Consider the following 25,480-nt stretch of genomic DNA (forward strand, 5'->3'; position numbering starts at 1 on the left):
TATTACTGCTTATTTTATTGCTTATTTTATTCACCTTGTATTTTATTTATACTATTGCTTTTTGTAGATTTTTTTTTTACCCATATGGCACTTGGTTTCCATTTGGTTTGTAAGATCTTGTCTTATTAAATGATGTTTAGGTTTTGCTGAAGGAAGCTCAACATGTGATTTAATGTAACATGTAGTGATTAAAAAAACCAAAAAAAATTTCAAATATTTCATAATTTTATAGAATAAATTAATTGCTAAATGTTTAACAAACATAAAGACATTCAGGCAGTCTGAATGTCTCTAATGTTCACAGGTCAGGAAAAAAAAAAGTATCATACATTTGTCACTAGGAGACAACATTTACAACAATCAAATTGTGAATTTCAACTGGAACACTCTGAAAGTCGTAATTGTGAGAAGGAAAGAGCAACAGGATGTTATTAAACTTCTCTTTTCTTCTCTGGTTATTTGCAGAAATGTTTTTTATTCTGTTTGCAGCAATAGTTCAGTTGTTCAGGTTTTATTCGTGTTTAGAGGACAACATGTTTAAATGCTATATCATGCTTTTAGCAGTGGAGCCGTGGAGAAGACAAGGATCCACAAGCAGGAAACTGAAACACATTTACCTCAAACTCCGACTTCTAAATTCAAGTTTTAGAAATAATGAAATGGATAATTAAATAAAGATGAATAAAACGTACAACTTCTCCTCTCTGTCCAGGATGTCCAGGCAGCCCATCTTTTCCTGGGGGTCCCTGTAACATTAATTAAAATAATAAGCAAGGAAATAATGGAAAGTTCAGAAGAAGCTGAAGAAACATTTTATTAAAATGTCTTACAGGAGGTCCTTTGGGTCCAGGGAAGCCATTGGCTCCCTGAGGTCCAGGCAAACCCTGGTTTATCAGAGAATATGATATTTGTTAGAAACAGACACTATGTGACTGAAAAAGTGTGTGAAACGGTTTGAACTGGCAGATTTACAGCAAAGAGTTACCATTCAGAGGAACATAAATTAGCACTCACCCTCTCTCCAGGAGGACCTGGGGGGCCATCACTTCCAGAAGTTCCCTAATTAAAACATAACATAATTAATTGAACAAACAGAAAATGACACATTTTCCTGTTTTGGCTCAGCTTCAGTCCAGTAGAGGTTTTACATGAATCAGATGTAATGACATGTTTTAGCTCAGGTCTTTAAAAAAACAATAGATTAAATAATAAATATCAGTAGTAAAGAAAACATGTGGATGCAGTTCTTCTGGACAGTTTGGACTGAATTATTGTTTAAACCAACCTTTGCTCCTGCTTTCCCTGTCGCTCCCCTTGGTCCTCTCTGACCTCTTGGGCCCTGAAAGACATAAGCACCAATTATTGATCAATATTCAATAAAAAATAAAATTAAAAGAAAAATAGAATAACAATAAACTCTGCAGAATCTATTATGTCATTAAAATAAATCATAACCATGATATTCATGTTACTACAATAATAATAGCTGCAGACACAGGGTTCTCTGCTGACCCCTGGAGGTTCAATCTCGAACTGCAGCAACAGTTAAAAATGTTGCTGAATGACATCAAAAGTAAAATTATCATTAAAATTATTCTCTGGTCTTTGTTCAGTTGAATTTTCTTTTCTTTGCAGAATAAAATTATCAAATTGTGCAGCTTTTTTCAGCTTGATAATAAGGTAAATTATAATTACCGTTGGTCCTCTTTGTCCTCTTGGTCCCAGTTTTCCAGTAACACCCTGATTAAACAAATAAAAAGATTTTAAACAGAGGTGTAAGCTAAATGATTAGACTCTACATAAAATAATCTGCAAAATATTGAGTGGTGAATTATGCAATTTAACTAAATGCAAAATCACATCATTATTTCAGCTGAAAATAATATCTGATCAGGTAAATTATCTTACCCTTGTTCCCTTCTCTCCGTTTGACCCTGGAAATCCAGGGAATCCCAGAGATCCCTAAATAAAGAAGAAAGAATCTTAATATCATCAGATATTTAAATAAATTACTAACTTAATACATCATGATGTACATTACTACCTTTGGTCCTTGTCTTCCAGGATATCCAGGAAGTCCAGGAACACCAAGTTTACCCTGAAAGAAAAAAAGTGCAGCATTTAATAACAGAACCCATCCATCTTTTTTCGTCACTTCTATAACTTTTAAAAATGATCAAAACAGATAAGGTTTGTAGTAGAAAACATAACAGAAGCGACTAGTAGGCAAAGCTATATGCAACAAATAGAAAAGGACTTAAATAAAACTGCAATTTGGGATGATACAGCAACTGACATAAGATAGTACTGTAATATCACCAAATAAAACTGCCTTAAATTGTTTAAATACACAAAGAAGAAACAATAACAACTGTAGTGATTATGACATTATATATTAATGTAACATGACCAAAAGAGGGCAGCATAATGTCTCTATTAATTGATCTTTAAGAAATTTCAATTTAGAGGAAATTTACTAATCCTGGCAAACGTAGTCAAAATAAACTTTATAAAACTGTGTTTATTTCTGATTAGAAATGAGACAGATCTCTATCAAAACTGAAAATCTAATAGGATGATCAATCAAAAAAAATATGTTTCTTTTTGACATTTTATAAAGAAAAGCTTGTCAAAAACTATTAATATTGTCCTCAATGACCAATGGATTCATTTTATTGACAATAGAGCTATCAAACCTTTATTTTTTAATTGATTATTATTCTGGTATTTAGATGGTTTATCTCAACATTTAAGCTCCAAATCTCTCAGGTTGAGAGGCCTCCGTTCCATCACCCTAATCTTTAGTTCATTCTAGATCAGATCCAAGTCAGAGCTCAGGCTCCAAGCTGTTACTGTTCTGTTCTACCACTTTAAACCTAAATCTGCCAGATTTTAAATAATCTCTGCTTAAATTTATGCTGTAAATATGTGGGTAACTTTTTTACTTGCAGCATAAAATAGTGGAATTTACAGTAACATTGATTTTTTTTCATAAATAAAAAGTAGTAAATAATTGATCGATAGAATTCTGATATTTTGACTGGTCCTGATTAAAGGTCAATACCTTCTCTCCAGCCAGGCCAAGTGGTCCAAGCTCACCAGGGGGCCCCACACGTCCCTTTGGCCCCTCTGGACCGTCTTCTCCTCTGGGTCCTGGCAGTCCGATCTCCCCCTACAACCAGAATAATAAACAAAGCCTTCAGTCACCAAATGTCTATATATGGAAAGTAACCACACAAAGTAAAACATGAAATGATCAATATAATAAAATTTAATGAATTCCAATCAGTTCATGTTTAATCCAGTAGGAGGTATAATTAATTTTACCCTCTCTCCTTTAACACCAAAGTCTCCTTTAACTCCTGGGAAACCATCTTCTCCCTGAAGGTAAAATAAAAACACATTAAAGTTTAGAACAAGCCTCATATTGTTTGTGTTAGGTGGATATTATTAGTCACTAAAGTAAAACACAGCAGGTCACCATGTTTGCATGATGTTTGTCATTATGGAGGAATTAAAGCATGAATGTTTTACCTTTTCTCCTTTGTGACCCTTTAAACCACGGATTCCTTGAGCTCCCTGAAATCAGAGGATAACGTTATCAGTGCACTGATATGGAAAATGGGAAACAAGAACCTCTACAATGGCTCAGGTTATTTTACTTTAAATGCAATGTATGATTTCCCCAAAACTAAAATGTCTTTATATTGAGGCAAAAAAACATAATTTTAAGTGAAGAGCTTGTTAAATATAAATAAAACGTGCCGACCTTTACACCCCGAGGGCCAGGATAGCCGATAGCTCCCTGAGGACCGTTTGGACCCTGAAGATTGAATCAAAAGAGGAGTTAAAAAATTACGAATCAGTTCAAGTTTCTTCTTTTCACTTTACAAAGTCTAAATATGTTGGGTTTTTTTTTTCATAAAAAAAGAAAAATCATGGATGAAGGTAGAGAACAACCCACCTGATTTCCTTTGGTGCCAGGTGGCCCCTCCTTTCCTGGGTGACCCTATACATAAAACAAACACCCCTCTAGGCTTAGTTTTGAATAGATTCATTTCAGTTATTATAAAACCAATCAGAATAACTTACAGGAGGACCGTCAGCTCCTGGCATCCCAGGCAGACCTGGTTTTCCAGTGGGCCCCTGCAGACAAAATCAATTAAAATATATTATAAACAAATAGCTGGTAATAGAGAGGGAAGCTGTTTTGATGCATTTAACATCAATAAGGAAATTAGATTGTGTTTTGTAGGAACATATTTGTAATGAGATTATTTTCCAAGGTGAATTTCATAATTGAGAAATCTGAAGAAACTTTATAAATTTTGTCATTCATCATCGTCCTGCTGCCAGTCAGCAGCCTCATAGAATACCGACTGCAGTTTGCATATAGAGCTAACATCAACTGAACACATCACTGTGCTCCACTCTATCAAATCCCACATTAAACATCAAGAGCTCCATGAAACACTGCTATATGTAAACTTTATCTCTGTTTCTAACATTACACTGACATACAGACTGAGAGCAAAGCTTCTGGGTCTCATTTAGAAAAGGATTTATACTAAAATGGTTTGTACAACAAAAAGCAGAAAATGGCATAAACTGCTATAATTGTTTATTTTTATTTTTTTATAAATCTTGGTCTATAAACCAGGTTCAAGCTCAAAACCAAGCATTTCTCCTGCTGTTCCTCAAAGTTTGCATCACCTCATGTTTGTCCCAATAAACGTCCACATTTAGACATAAATGATCCAAACAAAGCACTGCATGAATGTCATTGTGTTTGTTAATGAGCCTGATTAATGTTAATTAATGGTAACAGATGCAGAGGTTGATGTGTTGGTGAGTGAGGTCAGATAAATCTGTCTGGTAGCCACAGTAAATGAAAGAAAGCATTAAATAAAGTCACCTTCAGAGTCTGAAGTATGAACTAATATTAACCTGGACTTCCAGGCAGCATTGCGCTCATCACTGGCTGGATTATCTCAGATTTATGGATAATTTCAAAGAATTATTTTAAATTACAGAATTAAACACTTTATTGAATTATTCTGCCCCTAACTCCTGTAACTCTTTGCTTCAATCAGAGTGTTGTGTTTAAAAAAAGGTGTTTCGCAGGAACCCCAGAGTGGTTAACAGCTGAAATTGATAATAATAATTTAAATAATAATAAAAAAACTAAACAAAGCAATAACATAAAAAGTGGATCAATCTATAAGATTTAATTTGGGCAAACTTGTCATAATTCAGCTACATTGGGTAATTATATTTAGGTGTTTTCTAAACTTTGGTGGATTATTTTTTATTTTTAATAATCTGACTGTACATGACGCCGCGTCCATTTTCTCCCAGCTATTTTTTTTTTCTTTGGAGTTGTGCCTCCATTTTTTTAACACCTGTGACGAACAGGGATGGTGTGGGTCTTATAGATCACTCTCTTGCTCAGCATATATATATATAACCAAAAGCAATTCTCTAATCTAGGGAGTTGAATCCACTCGTAACCCAGTCATCATTATGGGTCAGGAAATAATCGTAATCCCTAAAAATGGGCTCCCTCCTCATTCTATCAGTTGCAAAGCCTCCAGCATAGTGATCCATGCTGCACCATTACACATGAGTGATTCGGCTATATTGAAACGTTTAGAACAACTATTCCTATAAGAAAGGTGATGGTGAGAGAACCTTTATAGATTGCTGTCAGCATATCGTCACTCCACGAGCTTTAGATTCAATAAGGTTGATCTATTAATATAGTTTCATATTCCAAAAATTCCAAAAAAGAAAAAAAGTTAAAAAAAAAGCAATCCACTGGACTTTGTTTTCCAAGATCAAAGACGTTTCGCTTCCTATCCAGGAAAATTTCTCAAATTAAAATGTCTGGATTAGCGTTGAGTTCCAGGCTTTTATAGAGTAGCCCAGCAAAGCCTTGTTACGACTTAGAAAACATGCGAATGGAACCGACAGAACAGGTCCTCCCCTTAGCAATAGGGAGTCATTATGGTCTTTATTGGCCTGCAAGACCTGATACTGTATCGGTACTGTACAGTATCGATCATCAGAGGTCTTAACCTGAGGGGATGCTGGCCGTATTGTAGCGCTGATCCACTGAGCCTGATACCTAATCTGATTTAATCTCTTCATGTTCCACAGATTGACCCACGGTAGACAGCAAGGCTCTACAGAGGGTCACCAACAGTTTCTAGAAGATCATCATCCACCTTCTTCCCTCACTAAAAACAAACAGCTTTCTGAGGACATATAAAGTCTTTGAGCTGAACTATATGAAGTCTGTTTTTTTTAAGGCTTTACTGTTTACTTTATTCTTTACATGGGTCAGTGAAGCAAAATAGTTGTACTTTAATTTATAAAAAGTGAGAAAGCTGCATGGATTTGGTTTGGAGAAGTCTATAAAAAAATAAAATAAATTAACCCAAAAACTGTTTCTTGTATAAGAAATGACTGATTAACCTGATCTACAATCTGGACTCCCACAAGGTTCCCTTTAGGACAGATTTTATTTCTAGATAAACTTAATAAATTACTTCAAGTATAAAAATTTAAACCACAATAATATTCAAAGTTGTTTTAGCTAGTAATGATTAATGCTAGTTTAGGTCTTAATTCACTGATTAAGACATCAGTGTTGGTTTATTAGCTGAAGCTTCGTAGTTTTAAGGGAACCTATTCTGAGGGAATTCAAACTAATCCAGTTTGTTCGAGTATTTGACCTTTATGGAAACACTGCAGGTTTCATCTACAACATTCACTGGGTTTGTTGTCTGGATAGGAAAAGAAGTCATACGGACTGTGATAATAAAATATAAATAAACAGATAACAGTGAATATGTTGGTATAATAAGAAAGGCTCATGATAATTTTACAGAGAAATGTTTCTTAACTTTGAGAGGAGAATAAACTATATTACAGATATCTAATTTTATTCATACAATACATTTTGATTAAAGGAATATTCCAGACCTAAAAACGTTTGCGATTAAAACTGTTTAAATATAATTCTTTTATTTCTAGGTTTCCCATAAAGTAAAAGGCCTTTACATGATTTCCTGTTTGTCTTGAAGTAGTTTGTCTCTTCAGCGTTACAAAAATGTTTGTACTGTTAATATCACACCTTTGTTTTTGTTGATTATGTTAGCATAATATAACATAAACTGATATAAAAATATGGTGTATTTTTATAAATGTTTTTTTCCCATTGTTTTATAGTGCTTTTCTTAAGTTTATTCATATTTACATTAACTATTGTTAGTTTGGATTTGCATACATGTTGTTTTTCTTTTATCATTACTGTTTTTGTTATCCTAAATGTCCAATAATAAAATTTTTATTGAATTATTGTTTTACTTTATTTCACTTTCGCAGAAACCCTTTAAGCATTTTGCCTCTCTACATTCGAAGAGTTAATTAATTTAAACAGTTTGTTTATTCCATTGTGATTCTTTAAAAAAAACGAAACTGAAATAAAAAAATTTAGCTATTTTAAATGTTAAAGAAACAACAGAAAAAAAAACAAGAAAAAAGAACAAAAACAGTCAAAGTTATGGAGCATAAATTTGCTAATCTGTTAGATTTCTGACTGAAAAATCAGCCCAGTTAAGTGCATTTTTTACCCATTTATTATGCATTTCTGTACTACTAAAATAAAGTCTAATTCTGGTAAAAGCTGTTTTTTTTTTTTTCCCCTAAAGGTCAGGGTTTCTAAAATAGCTTCAAACTGTTTCCGGCTTCTCACCTTCTCTCCTGGTGGTCCAAGCGCTCCCTGAGGTCCTGGCAATCCCTGCAAAAAAAAGAAAACAAATGTTTAAATCTTACTGAAATTATGAAACAAACCAAAGTGTAGAAATTATTTTTTTAAAAGCATCCTAATGCAGACTTAAAGAAATTAAGATGAGATCAAATCCAGAGTAAAGGCATAAACAGGAGGACCAGCAGAAAGTTTGATAAAATAAAAAAAGGTCAGTTTTTGCAATATTTTTTTAGAGCTACAGTAAAAATATTTCGATCTGTCGCCCCCTAGTGGTCAGGCTTACATTGTTCTGTTCGGGCAAGTTTGCAGCTTTTTAAAGCTGTTCTTGTTGGAATCAATGCAGAATAGTAACTCCCTTTTTTTGACTATTTTCTGTAACAACAGCAATTTTTTTTATTTGCACCATTCTGCAGCTATTGCCTTCTATTCATCTATTTGTGACTTCTTTACTTCCTTTAGGGCATCTTTAAAGCAGCTTTTTGAACCTAGAGAAACATTTAACCCCCTGTGTGGAGTTTCTGTGAACATCGATTACTATAAATATTACCACACAGTTAGTCAGATAAAGCTCAGTTGGTACCGGTAAAAGTAATGCATAAACATTCTTTGATCTGAACATTGTTTCATACATGGTTTGTGTCAGACTGTAGACGGGTTTTCATAAAGGCCACATTAGTAAAGGGCATATTTAACGGCTGTTCCATTACATATTCTCCTGTGTGGATCTCTTCTACAAATTCCTGTTTCCTCAATCAAAGCAGCATTGTATTAAACCCAGGCACCTTTTCCTCCTTTTGGCGCCTTCCGTTGTCTGTCGAGCTGATGTGACAAGTGAACTTCTCCACTGTGAGATCAATAATGTCTATCTTATTTTATCTTCTCTGCCACTTTGTGTGGCTTATAATTTCAAACCTTCTAGATCTTGGAAGGTCAAATTTTTGCTGAACTCGGAAGATTTTGAGACTACTGACCAGAACACAGAAAAGATTAAAGTTTCTGACCTATTCCTTATTCGGACCTCAACATCTTTCTCCTTGACCTTTCTGTTGTGACTTGCATAGTTTTTATGATGCATGTATTTCTGCTTTATGTTGGTCAATCACAGAAGAGCCATGTAAACATGTCAGGGTTTGAGGCTGTTAGCTGCAGCCAAAGCTGTACTGAAACTATCCAAGGTAAACATTTGATTAATCACTGCAGGTATTTTATGTTACATAATCTTTGACCTTTAACCATTCCTGACTCTGGTCTATCATTTACATTTAGGTGAAGGTAAACTGCAAGGTGGCATTAAAGAGACTGAGATTATTGAAATGCCTTTTTCAAAATTAGATAAAAAATAAAGTTCATAGTTATTTTATTACTCGATAATAAACAACACTAAACAAGAAAGTCAGCAATCCCACATATTTTGCAACTAAAAGAATTAAAGACTATCAGATGCAGCTTAATCCGATAGCCTAATAGTAACTGAAACAAACTATCGGGATGGATAAAATAAACACCTGAGTCCATAATTCATAGATAGCTGATTGTTTCTCACCTGAGTTCCTGGAGTTCCCTGCTGACCTGGAGGTCCTGGTTCTCCTTGGGGGCCCTGAGTAACAGAAAGACAGAAAAAACAGTGAAGAGAGACAGTCAGAATAAAACCACTGATAATTTATTTCTGAATACTTATTTGTAACAACCAGAGGATAGAAAACTACATAAAGAGATAAAAAAAACGATGATTACAGAGAGTTACTGACCAGGTTTCCTTTGGGGCCATGGGGTCCATCATTTCCTCTAACGCCCTAAAATGAAACAGCGAAGACAGAATTTATCATTTGAAACCAGCTGAAGTCTAAAACATACTTTACCTGAACTTATCAGCAAATAAAGCAGAATATCCATCATTAATGTTTATATTCTTGTTCTGTTGCATTAAAGTAATGAATTAAAGGAAAAAGCTTCATGCTATTAGTGAGAAATGAGTCTGATATCATATCCATGTTTATCTTGTGATTCAGAGGATGTTGTTTTGTTTAGAAAAGAATGTGAGACGATCAAATGTTCATTTAAACTTTCAGACTGGAATTTCCTTCCAGATAAACTGAGGCTGCAGTTTGATTTCAGTAGCCGGTTTTGTTTGTTCAGACACATTAAACCAAATGCAGCTAAAATAAAACAGTAGTTTAGTTACACCTGATTTTACTTACAGGAGGTCCGGGGACTCCAGGAGGACCTTTAGGTCCGAGCAAACCACGAGGTCCCTGAGAGAGAGACACCAGAACCGATAAGAACCATAACGGCAACATCTAGTCAGATAGCAGACAGCATAAAACCCTGACCCCCAAACTCAACACAAATTTATATTTTTCAGATCATGTAATGTTAATATTTACAGATACAATATTTATTACACAGAAACATAACAAATAAATATGTTAAATCTCTTTGGTTGTTATGGAAACACTCACGGGTTCACCTGGAAGACCTCTGGGCCCAACTTCTCCGTCGTCTCCCTACAAACACAGATACAACAAACTGATGAATAGATCATAATTAATAGATTAAAAGGTAAAAATCTGTTTTATTGTATTTCATACCCTCTCTCCATCCTCTCCAGGGGATCCTTGGAGTCCCATTGGACCTGGGTCACCCTAAATTAAAGAAATTCTAGATGAATACTTTAGATATTCTAAATCTAATTGGTTAATTAATAACCAATCTGAGCTCTGAACAGAACCTGAACAGAAACTGACAATAAATAATAATTTTTTTTACTCACTCTGTGTCCTTTATCACCAGGCAAACCAGGAAGACCATCAAAGCCACGATCCCCCTAAAACAAATAATACAAAATACATTAAAACAGTTTACTGTCGTTTAAAAATGCAGATAACAAACAAACTACCAATGTTGATGATGATTTGGATTAAACTGGATTCTTGTTAATAATAATGGAGATTTTCTAACCTTGGTTCCCGGCTCTCCTGGCATCCCTCTGGCACCATCAGCACCAGCCCGGCCCTGTTAGTGGAAATGATCCATCACTTTTTAACAGGTTCTCTACTGATTTTTTTTCAGAAATATTCCTGGACTTCTGAAAGTTAATTCCTTAATGGATGAAAAACTCCACATAGTTTAAATTGCTGTTTTTACTCACTCTTCTTCCAGATTTGCCAGGAGGTCCCATCACGCCCTGAGGACCCCTGGGACCCTAAAGGAAAGAGGCCAGAGGTGAGACTCTGAGATACCTGTCCTCTAAACTGACCAGGCTGCTGAAATGTTACCTGAGGACCGGGGTCTCCTCCCTCTCCTTTCAAACCTGGACTTCCTGGACTTCCCTAAACAAATGGAAACATCATAGAAATAATAATTTATTCCTCCTACAGTAATGATGGTAAAGACAAAAAAAAAAACAATAACATAATTTTAATAAACAGATTGCTTAATTTAGAGATCAGTTAAAATGATCAAACTTGTAGTTTTTTAAGCAGGAAACCCACCAGAGGTCCTGGACGACCTGTGAATCCCATTGGTCCAGGAGGTCCCTTTAGCGCCATCTGCAGAAAGTAATTAAGTTAAATCTTTTAAACTCAGTAATGATTGAGACGCACAAGTGTGTACTGAGATTTTCTTTTGAGTAAAAAGAAAATCTTGTCTCTATATCAAACTTTCTGTGCTGTTGGGAAATGACTTAATTTATTTCTGTGTAATTTATGTCATTTAAAGCCCATCATTTACTGACATCCTGAGATAATTCTTTTCAAATATTTAGGTTTCTTTGTATTAGCTAATAATTTAGTAATCAAATCAAAGCAAACTCAGAGACCAATAAATGTGAAAGATCTTGGGAAAATTATTAAACTTGGATCAGCATGACTAAATGCAAAACATCACAATTTAATAGAATGAAAAACTTTTTGCACCGTGGAAAGGTTTAATAATAAAACTGACCCTGGCCTGGGACAAGATGGCTCTTGCTTGGGCTTCCTGTGCAGAAACGACAGGACCCTTATCGCCCCCACTCTGTCCGAAGCGGAACTGCAATAAGAAAATAGGTATATTATAAAAAGAAGTCAGATCTGTGTTCTGAATAATTGATTTAATGATTTTGAATCAAATAAAACTAACACTGAACATAGAAATCAGACAGAAGCAGCAGAAAAGACAAGTGGCGACTTTCGGTTTCATTTAGAAGAAAACATAAGACAATATAATTACACCTTTAAAGTATTACACACTTAAAAGCATTTATAAAATCAGACTTCTTTAAAATCCACTTCACCACCATCATTAGAATGATAAATCATGTCTGGAGGATAAATGAGAAAAGGTTCCTTACAGGCAGCATGACTGAGGTTCCAGGAGGTCCAGGAACTCCATCAGCTCCAGGCAGACCAGCTCGACCAGGAACACCCTGCAGAACACAGAGGAGCATTAAACACCAACAGAGGTGGAGAAATACTGCAAATAAGTAAGAACTTTTTCAAACAACCATCATTCAATATTTATCACTAATCTGCACAGGTAGAAAAAGTCAGAGAACAGTCTCACCCTCTCACCAGGGTCACCTGCTGACCCAGGAGGACCAGAAGGACCAGGAGGTCCTGGAAGCCCCTGAACAAACAGAGATGAAATAACTTAAATAAACTGTTGAGTTTAATAAATACATAATGCAATGTAGCCTAAACATTAACAGCAGGTATATAACTACAGGCTAATGTAGTACTTACAGCAGGCCCTTCAGGTCCTGGAGGTCCTTCAATCAGCATACCCTGAAAAACAGAAATATAAATCAAAAACTGAAGACAAGATGATGCCCCAGTTTGCACAATACAGAAGTAGGTATTACTATGATAGTACTAAAGGATAAACTGTGAAGTAAACATGACTGACTCCAATATTCATTAGATAAAAACATCTTTTAAGTTTAGCTTAAAGTTTAGTAGTTACCTGCTTTACAATAACAAACAACATTATTTTATTATTACAAATCTACATTCCAGTTAAGTTATCCTCAGGGAGCAGCTTGGAACTAAGTGCCTTGCTCAAGGACCCAGATAAGCATCCTGTGAGGCTTGAACTGACCACTTGAGGCTTTCTAAAATGCAAACTCTCCACCCTAATTACGAGACTACCAAATCAAGTGAAGAAAAGTAGCAAAAAACATTTATACATTAATATTCACTACTTTATCATAAATATCCATGATAGTGAAACGTGGTTAACAAGTAATCATCTAAGTTCTGACCTTTGGTTAAAATAAGTATTTGTTCATATTAAGATATCTTGAATAAAACCTGAAACATTGTCACTTATTCCCACATAGCAAAAAATACACTCACAGGCTCCAGGACTGCTGGTTCTCCCTTTTCTCCTTTCTGGCCTCTGATGCCGACCTGAGGAAAACACACAGGCATCCAGGAACACAACAAAATCATTATGGAGCTACTAACAAATCCAGGCCAAAATCAGAACATGTACTGCATTAACTTTGAGAACATAAACAATCAAAGCAATCACCACCATGATGCACATTAAATATAAACACACAAATCCCATTAAGATGATATTCAGTTACCAATACTGGTCTCCAGGGTCTTGGTCCAAAACTTTTCTACATTCTTTGCAGAGAAAAAGCTTAGTACTACTACTACTACTACTACTACTACTACTACTAATACTACTACTACTACTATTACTAGTACTTTTACTGTTTGCATACACCGCAAAAAACATCCTGAAAGCTGATGCCTTTTCATTATATTTTTTCAGTGTATGTTGAATGTATGGTTAGTGATTCAGCCTCAAACCAGTACTAGCTGTAGCATTGTTTTAACTAGTATGTACTTAGAAAATAACATTTTCAACCAACACTGTAACTTCAAGGTCTTTAATTGCATTCAACTTATTTCTCTGACTGATTGAGTTTGGCCTGGATTACTGTGGAAATATTTGAATTAACTTTTGTTTTTATTTTAAATATTTTAAGTATTTGTTTACGTTACCAACAGTGGATTATACATGTATCAGCTCTGTGTCGGTTTAGGGTAAATGAAAAAGTCAACAGGTCCAGACCTTTGACTCATGGCTAACTCAACCAGATCATTGAGAAGATATTGAAAACAATTAATCAAAGACCAGAAATCCTGATTGGTTAAAACGGATTTTTGCTTCAAAAGCTAAAATACTTACGCCTCCCTCGTCCGTCACAGCGGACAGGGCTGGACCAAAGTGGTCCTCAGCCTTCACGGTCTCTGGTTCCGGCTCATTGTAGTCCTTATAGGAATAATCATATTCCCTCATGCCCAAGTCTCCAGTCACATAATCCTCCGTGAAAACTTCTTCTCCCACACCGCCTGCCTTGGTGGCATCCAGCTCCTCTCCTTCCAAGGCTGGTTCTACCTGAGGCTGTGATGGGTTTATTACAGCCCATAAAAGATGGATGGAAAGACCCCAAAGAAAAATAGAGGAAAATAAAGATACAAGAGAGGGAAGAGAAAGCAATGAGATGGAAGATGTTTAGAAACAAAGGGGGTAGAAAAAAAGAAGGTGTACCAGAAGAAGGACAGTTTAAATATAACTTACCTTATTAAAAAAAACATAATGAAGCAGATTCTAAAAACCTGATCAATCCTTAATTCAGTCTTTTTTAAAGTAAATTAAGGAAATGTACCTTACCACTATAAATCTTCTGTTTTTCATCCAAAATCAATCTTTATCTAACCAGTTTTCACCAAAACTTTTCCTTACCAGCTTGTTTTTAATGATAAATGAATATAATTTTTAAAGAGTTTGATTCAAAATTAAAGCAGGTTTATACAGGAGCCTTTATCTTATGTTTTCTGGATGCAAACGGATAATGAAAAGCTTTGTGAAAACAAACTTCTGCTAAGTTCTACCCAAAGCAAAACAAAGATCTCACATGTGTACTTACCGAACATCTTTCTAGACATAAAGGTTAATAATCCAATATGGATGCTGATATGAAAACACTAATAGAAGCATTTCAACTGGCATTTCTAATCAAATTAAAAGTTTCACCAAACTTCTTTCAGATTTTAGCACCAAAGTTGGCAAAACATGTTCCATAAAATCAACTTACATTAATAAGTAATTAATTATCTTTGATATGTTATTGAACAAATAAGAAATGATCACAAACAACATGTTAGCGTCATTAAGGAACCTTCAGCAGCAGCTGTTTTCCAGTTTGTTTTTCTTTTAAATAAGAATGGATTACATCCATCTCCTCTGTGGTGAAACTTGACATCAAATATCATCATGTGGGTCTTTTTCATCACAAGGTTTTTGTTCTTATCCCAAGATTGTTTGGGTTTAATGAAGCATCTTGATCTGAGAACAAGTCGGGAACCTTGCAGTGAAGGAGAAGGAGCCACATAAACATGTTTGATGAAGCAGGAGATGAATGTGGTGCATTCTCTTTTAAAGGAGTTTTCTCTCACATGTTACTTTGTGCTGACAGTAAAATGATGAATGGTTAGAAAAATGTAAAAGGAAAGAGTTAAACTACAAGGACTGGGCTCACCGTCATACAGCTAACAAAATGGTTTTATTCTGATAAGAATAATAAAGTTTTACTGCTTAGCTGTTTGGTTTAATAGACAAATGTGATAAATTCATAGAAGATTTTTTTTTCTTTGACATGGTTCAATGCGTGTGATTTTCCTTTTACCTGAACTGGTATTTCTTCCTCTCCAAACACCTCACCGTCTGCCTGTGGAACCATCTCCTCATAGTAATAATCGTCTGTAGGGGTGTGGCCAGCCTCAGAATATTCTACATCCTGATTGGTCAGGTTGACAGGAAGTTGTGAACAGAGAGGAAGTAAGCAGAGTTGATTGGGAGAGCAGGGTTAGTTGGTTCTGCTTTAGCCAGAAACCTCAACTCATCGTCAAACTGTGGTCACCAGTGAAAGGTTTTCACAACAGAGTACTAGGGCCATACTAAGAAGAGTTTTTTTTTTTTTTTTAAAGTTATTACAGTAAAGTCTTAACATTACGAGAATAAAGCAATAAAAATATAAGAAAAAAGTTGTAATACTGAGACACAAGCCCTAACAGACAATTAATCAAGTTTACCAAAACTGCAGCCTAACCTTTTTATGTAAAAGTTAAAATTAAAATAGGCTTCTTCATTAATCTCATAATATTACAACTTTAAGTTCATAGAACCCATATTTTTTAACTTTATTCTCATAATATCATTACTTTATTTTCCCTCATACTCCGTCGTAGGTTTCCACTGGTGATGCACATTTTAATCTTGCAAAGAGCCATCATAGAAAAGAAGTTTCAGTTGCTTTTAGAGCATCAAAGACTTTATGCAATATGGAAGATTTGCAAAGTCATTGAGACTTAACTGAAATTTCTTCCCATGCAATTCTTGTACAGGTTTTGCTTTACAGAGCTTAAAAGCCAAGGTTTAAAAAGTGTGAAGTTTGCTCTTATTGGAAGCAACAACGCTGGCATCGATCCATCTGATGCAAAAGAAAACATCCCAGCTTGATGCTTCAGAATGTCGAGTTTCAACCAAGGTCAGAAAAAACGGAGACATAGTGACTTAACAGCCTCACAGACCTGGACTTTAGTCATTTAATATACCATTTACCTTAAAGAATAAATCTACAAAGATGTTAATAGATGCTTAAAGCTTGCCATAGATTCTGTGAAGCTGTTGTATTCATATTTAATTAAAAATCAACAAAAATCAATAAGATCAAAGTCAGAAAGAGGCCAATAATAGCCAGACAGTGACAAAGCGACAGGTGGAGGTTTGTTCTGCAGCAACATTTTAAGTTTTATAAAAGATATTTCTTCCTGGCTGCTGTATTATAATAACACACGCCCATTATCTGACTGTTTCCAGGTAAAATTACTCTTGGGGATTCAGATCCTTAAGTCAAGTAAAAAAAACAAACAAACAACAAAGCTGTATATTTAAGCCATAGAGCCATGCTTCAGTGTGTGCTGCAGGATCATATCATATGGAGAGGTTGGGAAGGTTGGGAGGAACATATGATATATGCAAAGACAAGAAGGCAGAATGCTTGCATTAACCAACTTCCATTCAGACAGCGAGCTGGTTCATCAGTGAGGATTTACACCAAAATCTGTTTATCAGCTGTGATTTTACTGCAGATCCCACATGATGGACGAGGCAGGCAAAGAGAATGGAAGAGCAGAGCATAAATCTGTGGACACTTGGAACCAAACATGAACCCTCATGTTGTACCTCTGGGTAACCGTTGGTAACTTTCTTAGTTTTGACAACAGATCCACCCTGTGAAGCCTTGCCAAACGGTGGGAAGGGTCTGTGGTGGGATTTCACATTGTTGTTGTCCATCTTGGCTTTTGTGGGTCTAGGTGGAGTGGGTCGGACGGCTGCAGTTGTTGAAGTTTGTTTTGTTGGACTTGAAGCCTTCACAGGTTTGCCGGCAGTTGGTTTGACCACCTTAGTGTTCACTTTGGACCCTGCTTGGGCCTTTGCTACAGGAACTTTGGTTGTAGCAGGTTTCGCTGTTTTTGAAGGAGCTGCTTTTGTGGGTTTGGGTGCTTTGGAAACCGCAGTCTTTGCTTTGCTGTTGCCGTTAGCTTTGGCTGCATCATTAACTTTCCCGGTAACTTTCCCATTTCCAACAGGTTTCTTCGGCGTCGGAGCTTTGCCGTTGCCGTTTCCATTCACCTTCGACACTACAGAGGGCTTCCCATTTCCATTTGTTTTGGTTTGAGCCTTGCTGTTGCCATTGGATGTCTTCCCATTTGCATTAGAATTGGTATTAGCTCCACCATTTGATTTCTTCTGAACAGCTGGTTTACCATTTCCATTCTTAGTTGGAGCAGATGTGGGTTTTGATTTACTTGCTGCAGTTGGCTTGATCTTAGACAACAGGATCTGTGCTGGAGTGGGTTTTACTTTGGATGATTTAGTTTTAGAAGCTTTAGATGCCTTGGTGGGCATCGGGGGCTTGACTACCAGCTTGTAAGGTCCATTCTTGGCTGACTTTGCTGGAGTGGGTTTAGCTTTTGCAAGAAGGGGCTTAGGGGGAGCTGCTTTTCCATTGACCGCTTTCTTCTAATATCCAGTAAAATAGTTTGTAGAGTATTTGTAATGTAGAATTTGCAAACGGACAGAGAAAGGGAGGGAGGGTAGATGATAAAGATACACGGAGGGGTTGGGAGGAAGATGAAAAGCACAAACAAAGGATTGACAGAAAGAGACAAAAAGACAAGAGTGGGTGTTTTGACAAACAGTGACATAAAGATGGCTAAGGTCTGGATGATTTACTGAGACTGTGCAGGCATTACTGGATACAGCAGAAGTCTACGTCTAAATAAAACAACAGTCAGCAGTGGAGTTACAAGATAAGTTTAAGAAATGTTGGTATTTTGATAATAATCCTATAATGCATCCTTTCTTTTTTACATTTGCTGTTTTCTCCAGTAATGCCATTCCCAACATCAAATAAAAGCAGCATCTTTGCTCTCTAAGTAACTGGAGGTTGTGGTTTAGTAGAGGCACTGGGGGGTGTGACCAGTCAGCTAAAGCCAGCTGTTTTAACACACACACACACACACTGTAAACACAATCCCACATCACACACACCACTGATGCACTAAACCGATGCAGAACTGCATTAATGGGTTCAACTAGAAAACCAACAGTTAAAGCATGCAAAGGACAGCAGCTTACTGTTAGGAAGACATGCAACAACATGTTAGGTAAAGGAAATCACACACATACACAAAAGCACACGAACAAGAAGAAACAAGAATATTATTTTATGTTCCACTGTTGAAAGTAAAGACATGCAAACAAAAATGGTTTGTTCTAAAGATACATTGAAAATGTAAAAAAATCAAAAGACAAATACCTTAAAGAGTAATATAGGCTCAGTAGTGGCAATGACAAAATGATCACATATTTTTTTATACAAACTTTAACAAACATGCATGAATTATTTGAATATAATGCAAACCTGAGCTGTATAACCATGCAGTGAAATAACTGGAAAAAAATGAACGCATAATACAAAAGACAGGAACTTCATGCAACAATAACTTTTCAGATCATGCAAATAATAAAACATTGAAAAGCAAAAAAAAAAAGAGGTTTTGTTTTAAATTGATGGAGTTCACCTTTAACGCACATAAAAGAGACTCTAGATTTAACAAAATCTAAATATTTTATTATCAGAATTTCTTTGTCTGGATTCATTAATTTAAAACTAATTCTCCTAACCCATAAGGAATATTTAGGAATATCAGATTTGGCATTTTTATATTTATATAAAAGTTTAGCTTGAACTAAATTTTACTTTTAATCAACTTCTGTAAAATCTAAATATTAATAGAATAATTTTAAATGGCCATTTCTGTACATTCCACTGTTTATTGTTAAAGATTTGTAAAACATTCACCTTCAATAAATTATACAAAAAATACAAAAATACTTTCAGCTTCTTTCCAAGAAGTGAGATTGAAAATTAAAAGTCTAAAACACACATAATGGGAATTGCAGATTTACCCTAATAAATAACCATAAATGGTGGGAATGAATTACAGGTGTGTTGTGTATGCTAAAACAACCATCCCTACACCTCATCAGTGCCGCCACTTGGCCACAATGTGGACAATTACACATACATACATACATGACAACATGTTAATGACAGGAAACAGACATAATGTGATTTACGACAAATGGTAGATATGAAGAGGATGTTTAGGAGGTCAAACCTGATTAATTAGAAAGGGAAATAAAAAAAGGAGGTAAAGAGTGATAACTGATGAGAGATCCTTAAGTCAGTTAATAAAATAAAAAAATAAATAAAAAGGTAAGCCCTTATACATAACCTCAACAAATATGTAGAATACATTTAGGTTATATCTTATATTTAGCAAGTTGACTTTATATCATGGATTCTTTTATTGCTGTTTATCATGTTAAATTTTTCTTTTTGTTTCATTCCTCAACCCAAATATCATTTTCCCTCCTTCTTGCTCCATTATTTTGGGTCTCCAGGTTGGGGAGGAGGGGGTGCAGAGGAGGAGGGAAAACCTGGTTTTCCTTATAATGATGGGATAATAATAATAGGGGCAGTAAAGGTCATCCTGGTCCTCATCAAAGTACTGAGAAAGACGGAGGGATTAAATGATTGTAAGACAGATAAAAAGGATGAGATGGAGTCAGACAGGAAGATGAATGAAAGCAAAAAAAACAAACTAAAAGAGGTAAAGGAAATAAGGAAGGGTTATGGAGCGAAAAAAAGAAGAAAAGTAAAAAGCAAGAAGTACCGAGTTGAGAATCTGCAATGGAAAGCAATGGGGTGACGGAACAATGCAAACCTTTTGTTTCTCACTTCATCTGAGTCTTTTTTATAAAGCTTAAAGTTACCAATGGAATAGAATTCAATAGATAATCCACCCTGATGAATGAGAAAACCATAAAAGCAGCGGTGGAGTAAAAACAGGGAATTCAATGCATTCCAGGAGAAGTCATCACAACAACATCAACATGGCAGTGGAGACAAACTGTGTCTGATGATCACACTGAGTAGGACCAGGCATGCAAGCTCATGATAGATGGGTACTTTGGATGGATGCATGCAGATGAACCTTCTTTGAATAATCAAATCTGTGATGCAGCCTGTATAAAACAAAAGTCCCCAACTATGCAAAACAGCAAAGCCTAGAGTGAATTCTGACCGACCAGTCTCAGTAAGCAAGCAGGTTCCACCATAAGCAGACCTTCAGCCATAGTCCTATGTCACAATTTCACCACCAAACCAATCGGAATTTAAAGTTCATGTTGTGCTGATGTTCTCTTTATTTCAATCCATCTGAACAAAGCATGGCAAACATTGATGTTTTTCTGTATCATCCTCTTACCCCCACCTTTCTGTGTTCCATTGCAGCAGAGCAGAAAACAGGGAAAACAGGGAAGTCATGATTAAAATGAAATAAATCTTTACAGGAGCAGAAAATAAAAAGCCGTCTGCTTTTCTAAATACCCCCAGGACACAGACTGTAGAGGTGGAGGGGAAGTGGGATAGATACAAACAGTTGTTGATGACAAGGGTGCATGAGGAAGACAGAAAGGGGAGCAGAACTTTGATGGTTTTATCAGATGACCTGATCTGAACCTGAGGAATTACAGTTCAGAAATCTGCCGCTGATCTCACTGTTTGATTATATCTACATAGGCTCATGTACTCCTCACACGTTAATAATAAACCAATGGAAAAAATAGATGTTTTAAATCTATTGGGAAAGAAAATTTGCTACACAATAAAAAGAAAGTGAAAAGTTAAATTAACACAGCACTTTTGTTCCAGAGCTGAATAAACAAAACTAAAAATATCTATTAAAATATGTCTGTAATAAAGTTGCATTGGTCTTCTGAAATTTTTTTAGTGTATTTTTCTTCTTTTCAAATTGCTTATTTAAAAGGTTATGCTCACAAAAATGTTTCACCCAATTTCTAAGATTTATCTAATTCTATTAAATAACAATATCACAATTCCACAATAACAATTCCCAATTAATTTTCTTGGATAATTTTAATACAAACCTAATAAATAAACCTTACAGGATGCATATTTATTAGTTTAATTTAGATTATTTTGTTAAGATACATAATAATCAGGTTCATATATTCAAAATGTATGAAGTTTACCAACTCATAATCAACACTTTGTGTTATTTATTTTATATACATAAAGTTTGCTGCTAGAATTGCATAATAATCAGTTTACATGTGTGCAATTCAAACACTAAACTGTATTTATTTGAAGTAAAGACACTCCATAGTATTAATTAAGAGTAAGTTTACTTTATTTATACTAAATACATAAACCTGATGATAATGTGTTTCAAATCAATACATTTTATAATGCAAATAATTATGCATCTTGTCATTGATTACGTAATAAAATAACATAAATATTAAAATTTGGATCAAACACTTTTGTGAGTGTAGTTAACTTAATATGTTCTTTATGTTTATATCAACAGAAAGTGTGTGAAAAAAATAGGTCCATAAATTCTGATTGGGCGAGATTTTTTGGAGCTACAGATGTGTCCTGATTCAAGTTATTTATCTTCTATTTTATCTAATATGTGACTAAAACAGGTGAAGGGATGTCGGTTTATTAAAGACGAAGTATCGCCCCCCTGTTAGGTCTGTTACTCACATATGTGTTGGGATCCTGAGCTTGGGTCTTGGGCAGAGGGGAGTCACAGTCAGGGCTGTAGTGTTCACAGAAGTCATAAGCAGCCTGAGGGTTGGAGGCGATTAACAGCTGCTGGATGTCTCCCTGTCAAGGAAAAGTGGATATGAGTATTAATACAGATAAGTTTTATTTAAGTTAAAACAAATTAATTTCAAAATGTGATGAAATAATGTAAAGTCAGGTTGTAATAAGTTCCTTAGATCCTCACCTGGAAAACTTCCTCATCAAGCAGACGAGCTCCAAACACTGTGATGCCATTGGTGTCCACCTCAGCCTTATTGCCTCTGGGCAGAGGACGGGTCATCTTCTTCTTGCAGTCCAGCAGCAGTGTCACATTTTTCTTTGAAACAGAGAAAGCAATCCGATGCCACCTAGAGACAAGTAGGAGGAACAGCAAACAACAAGCATGTGATCAAACCCAAACAATAATATCAACTTATCCACTGAGTTGTTCTTCATTTCCAGAGACTTATTATTTTTAATCCCCAAAAACACAAAAATCGTATAATTTCCACCAGTTACAAGCTGGTTGCTGCTGGTTACTGACTTGCCATCAGCCAGGTTGATGCCTTTGAAGAGTGGGTAATCCTCAGGAGCTGGTTTGCCATGCTGGTCCTCATACAGGAAAACCGGTGAGCGTCCCAGTTCGATGCCCAGCTGCTGGATCCCCTGCTCACTGTAGATAGAGAGCAGGAAGGCCTGGAGGCCGGCCTGGGGCTTGATCAGGGTCATGATGGAGAAGTTCTCTGGGAAACGGCCTGTGGAAGAGGAAACACGGAGAGAAACAAAATAATAATAAAAATAACAATAATAGGTTTACTTTTGATTTAGCAAAAAGTAATATTAGTACATACAAATGTATCTAAATCAATTTGAAACTTTTGGTTTTGAAATAATAGGAAAAAAAATGTACGACTCAAATCCTGGTGCCACCGTTTTATTTAGATAGTTTAAAAAAATGAATGAAAATCCAGGATCGCACGTGTCAGATAATGGTTGCTGACAAAGTTAAATACAAGACAAACAGAAAGAGTGGAAGCTGGCATGAAATCCTGAAATTAAAGTAAAGGGAGAAGCATCACAGGATCAACACGGATCAAAACGTGAAGCTGGCATCCAGATAGGAGCTGGTAATAACAGGTGAGCCCAGCCAGACAAAGAAGGCTAACAGAAGCAAAGCTCAAAATCAGCTTGGCCTTATGAGGATTTCTTCATAACCACATAAGTGCTGCTTTCTGTTTTCTTACTTTGCTCCATCGTGTCGGGAAAAAATCTGAAGGTAATGTGTTGAAATCTTCCCACAAAGCCTGACTTAACTCCAACACAATAACACATAATTACACAGGAAACATTTAGCACCAAGGGAGACGACGGCTTCAGTGAAATTTTAAATATGACAGTCTGGGACATGTTAGAGCCAAACAAGCTACTGTAAAATGAAATGTACAATTCTTTGCTATATAAGTAAACATCTACAAAAACAAAACAAAAAATGAAACAACTGAACAAAAACAAGTTATAAAAGTATAAAATATCTGAAGCCTAGCTTGATATTGCCATGGATACGATGTGCATGCATTGCAGTGAGGGTGTGTTAACTAAGGAGGGAAAAAGCTAGTTTTAATTTTTTCTGTTTTTATTTTGGTCCTAGCAACTAAAAGAAAATCGAACTACTGATGTTTTCAATCAGAAATAAAATGGTTCAGGTTTACCTCTCTTCTAGAATAACTTTAGATTCGTATGCGGATAACCGAACATTAGGCTCGTTTATTGATGGTGGTTAAGTAATGCCTTATTTTCTGATGAGCTTTCAAATAATTTTGCATCCTTTCAGGTGCAGATTTTAGAAATTTGGGGCCCTGGGCAAAAACAGGCAGGGGGCCCTCTGAACTGAGAAGAAAACACATAAAACAGACCCGTTATACAATATAGATATTTTAATAGAATAGACATACATTATTTGTTCTATGTTTTGTTCCTCTCTTCTTGTCCCTTTTCTTGTTGTTTTGCTCTCTATGTTTTGTACTGAGACTGACTTTTCATGCTGTTTAAAAAAGAATGAAAGATTTTTCCAAGCACTAAGCTCACTTAGCTGATTGCTCCTTCCTGTGTTTCCAAAAAGGCCAAAGTAAATAACCCAGTCCTTCTTTTTACTGTAGACAAGCCATGATCTGCGTGAAATTATAGCTGCATGAATCGTGACAGCAGACAAGATAGAGGAGGGCGGGTTACCAATCTACTTGCTCTGGAGAGCAGAGTTCTCTGCTTTTATATGTTGCCACCAAAGTCTCCCGTAGGAGAAAAAAAGTTGCGAGATTTGGCGCCAGGCGCATTTTTGAAATAAAACTTCTAGAGGGGTCTGAAAATGTGCTAACTATAGCGACAAAAGCACTAAGTTCACATCGTTTGTTTTCAAATGGTTTGCTGTTGCCTGTTTGGATCTTTCTGAACAGCAAATGGACTGATCCAATGCGGTGGACACTGAAAGAAGGCTTACACTTAATATTATAAGTGTTCTGATGGCATTTAATGTGCTCAAATAAGGAATAGTTGTATTAACTATTCACGTAAACAGAGTTTGGTGGGCTCCCAGGAAGTTTAGGCCCTAGGCAACTGCCTAGTATTGCCTAATGGTAAATTCCCCCCTGCATCCTTTAAAACCTGACTCCTACCTGAGAACAGTTGCTTGGTGGGAGCAGAGATCTGCGCCTTCTTGGAGATGCGGTAAGCATGGTCGGGGCTGCTGGAGCGGCGGGATGTGCAGAAGCCAGGAACCTTCTTCACCCCCTCAGGGAGGGAGGGGACCTGCAGGGCCCGCAACACGTCCACTGGATCTGATAAGGAGGAGAAATAATACTACAGATTTAGGCTGTCTGAACAATTTTATAAGGCAGCAGAAACATAATAGTCATCATATTTCTACAGGTTGTCATTGATTTGACTGATATCATCTCCAACAGAACATTTTCTGTAGCTCTACTGATTTCATTTGGAGTAAAACTAATATCAAAAGTTATCTTAAATGTTTTATCACCACAGTTATTATGATAAATATATGATAAAGTAGAGATACCCTACAGTCTACAGCAGAAAGAAAGGCCTGTTTTGGAGCTGATGGGCGACAGTCCAAAGTACATATATGAACCGGGTGGGTCAGCAAAGCTCAGCTTACATCTGAAGCAGACAGTGGCCTCTTTTCTGCTCACATTCTTCAGCTGGAACAAGTGGCTGTTGATCTGATACTGCTGACTCAATCTAATGTTCACCTGAAGTTTTACAGGCCTTTCCTAGTTTACCTCATATAAACTCCTGTCATCACAGAGATCCATGCTTAGGGGGCATAAAGCAGAATTTGTTTTCTGATATAAAAATACTTATGATATATAAAAATAAGCAGTAAGCAGTAGACAAACATCCTGTTTTCACAAACTGGGATTAACCTTCAGGTTATTATTGTCTGTGGC

At 36.0% G+C, this 25,480-nt stretch overlaps 1 protein-coding gene across 7 annotated transcripts in view; it reads right to left on the reverse strand.

Annotated features, from left to right (window-relative positions):
• Window positions 1-623: 623 nt before the first annotated feature.
• Window positions 624-25,480, reverse strand: part of LOC107101422 (collagen alpha-1(XI) chain-like) — a 36,108-nt gene continuing 11,251 nt past the window's right edge. For 2 of the 7 annotated variants that reach the window (XM_015400326.1, XM_015400325.1), the window contains 36 exons: window positions 24,689-24,850; window positions 22,564-22,774; window positions 22,225-22,387; window positions 21,978-22,100; window positions 17,018-17,857; window positions 15,459-15,569; window positions 13,958-14,173; window positions 13,108-13,161; window positions 12,496-12,537; window positions 12,317-12,379; window positions 12,105-12,179; window positions 11,717-11,803; window positions 11,266-11,322; window positions 11,050-11,103; window positions 10,923-10,976; window positions 10,733-10,786; window positions 10,545-10,598; window positions 10,363-10,416; window positions 10,234-10,278; window positions 9,973-10,026; window positions 9,523-9,567; window positions 9,318-9,371; window positions 7,760-7,804; window positions 4,093-4,146; window positions 3,965-4,009; window positions 3,770-3,823; window positions 3,535-3,579; window positions 3,328-3,381; window positions 3,065-3,172; window positions 2,045-2,098; window positions 1,909-1,962; window positions 1,696-1,740; window positions 1,286-1,339; window positions 1,015-1,059; window positions 831-884; window positions 624-746 (listed from right to left, as the gene is read on the reverse strand). In XM_015400326.1, the coding sequence (XP_015255812.1) occupies window positions 639-746; window positions 831-884; window positions 1,015-1,059; window positions 1,286-1,339; window positions 1,696-1,740; window positions 1,909-1,962; window positions 2,045-2,098; window positions 3,065-3,172; window positions 3,328-3,381; window positions 3,535-3,579; window positions 3,770-3,823; window positions 3,965-4,009; window positions 4,093-4,146; window positions 7,760-7,804; window positions 9,318-9,371; window positions 9,523-9,567; window positions 9,973-10,026; window positions 10,234-10,278; window positions 10,363-10,416; window positions 10,545-10,598; window positions 10,733-10,786; window positions 10,923-10,976; window positions 11,050-11,103; window positions 11,266-11,322; window positions 11,717-11,803; window positions 12,105-12,179; window positions 12,317-12,379; window positions 12,496-12,537; window positions 13,108-13,161; window positions 13,958-14,173; window positions 15,459-15,569; window positions 17,018-17,857; window positions 21,978-22,100; window positions 22,225-22,387; window positions 22,564-22,774; window positions 24,689-24,850 (3,491 nt within the window). In that variant the 3' untranslated portion in view covers window positions 624-638. The remainder of the gene's footprint in view (window positions 747-830; window positions 885-1,014; window positions 1,060-1,285; window positions 1,340-1,695; window positions 1,741-1,908; window positions 1,963-2,044; window positions 2,099-3,064; window positions 3,173-3,327; window positions 3,382-3,534; window positions 3,580-3,769; window positions 3,824-3,964; window positions 4,010-4,092; window positions 4,147-7,759; window positions 7,805-9,317; window positions 9,372-9,522; window positions 9,568-9,972; window positions 10,027-10,233; window positions 10,279-10,362; window positions 10,417-10,544; window positions 10,599-10,732; window positions 10,787-10,922; window positions 10,977-11,049; window positions 11,104-11,265; window positions 11,323-11,716; window positions 11,804-12,104; window positions 12,180-12,316; window positions 12,380-12,495; window positions 12,538-13,107; window positions 13,162-13,957; window positions 14,174-15,458; window positions 15,570-17,017; window positions 17,858-21,977; window positions 22,101-22,224; window positions 22,388-22,563; window positions 22,775-24,688; window positions 24,851-25,480) is intronic. The other 5 variants (XM_015400327.1, XM_015400329.1, XM_015400328.1 and 2 more) reach the window with 5 other exon arrangements.

Source organism: Cyprinodon variegatus, unplaced genomic scaffold (genome assembly GCF_000732505.1).
Source record: "Cyprinodon variegatus isolate N-32 unplaced genomic scaffold, C_variegatus-1.0 Scaffold1093, whole genome shotgun sequence".
Classification (NCBI taxonomy): domain Eukaryota; kingdom Metazoa; phylum Chordata; class Actinopteri; order Cyprinodontiformes; family Cyprinodontidae; genus Cyprinodon; species Cyprinodon variegatus.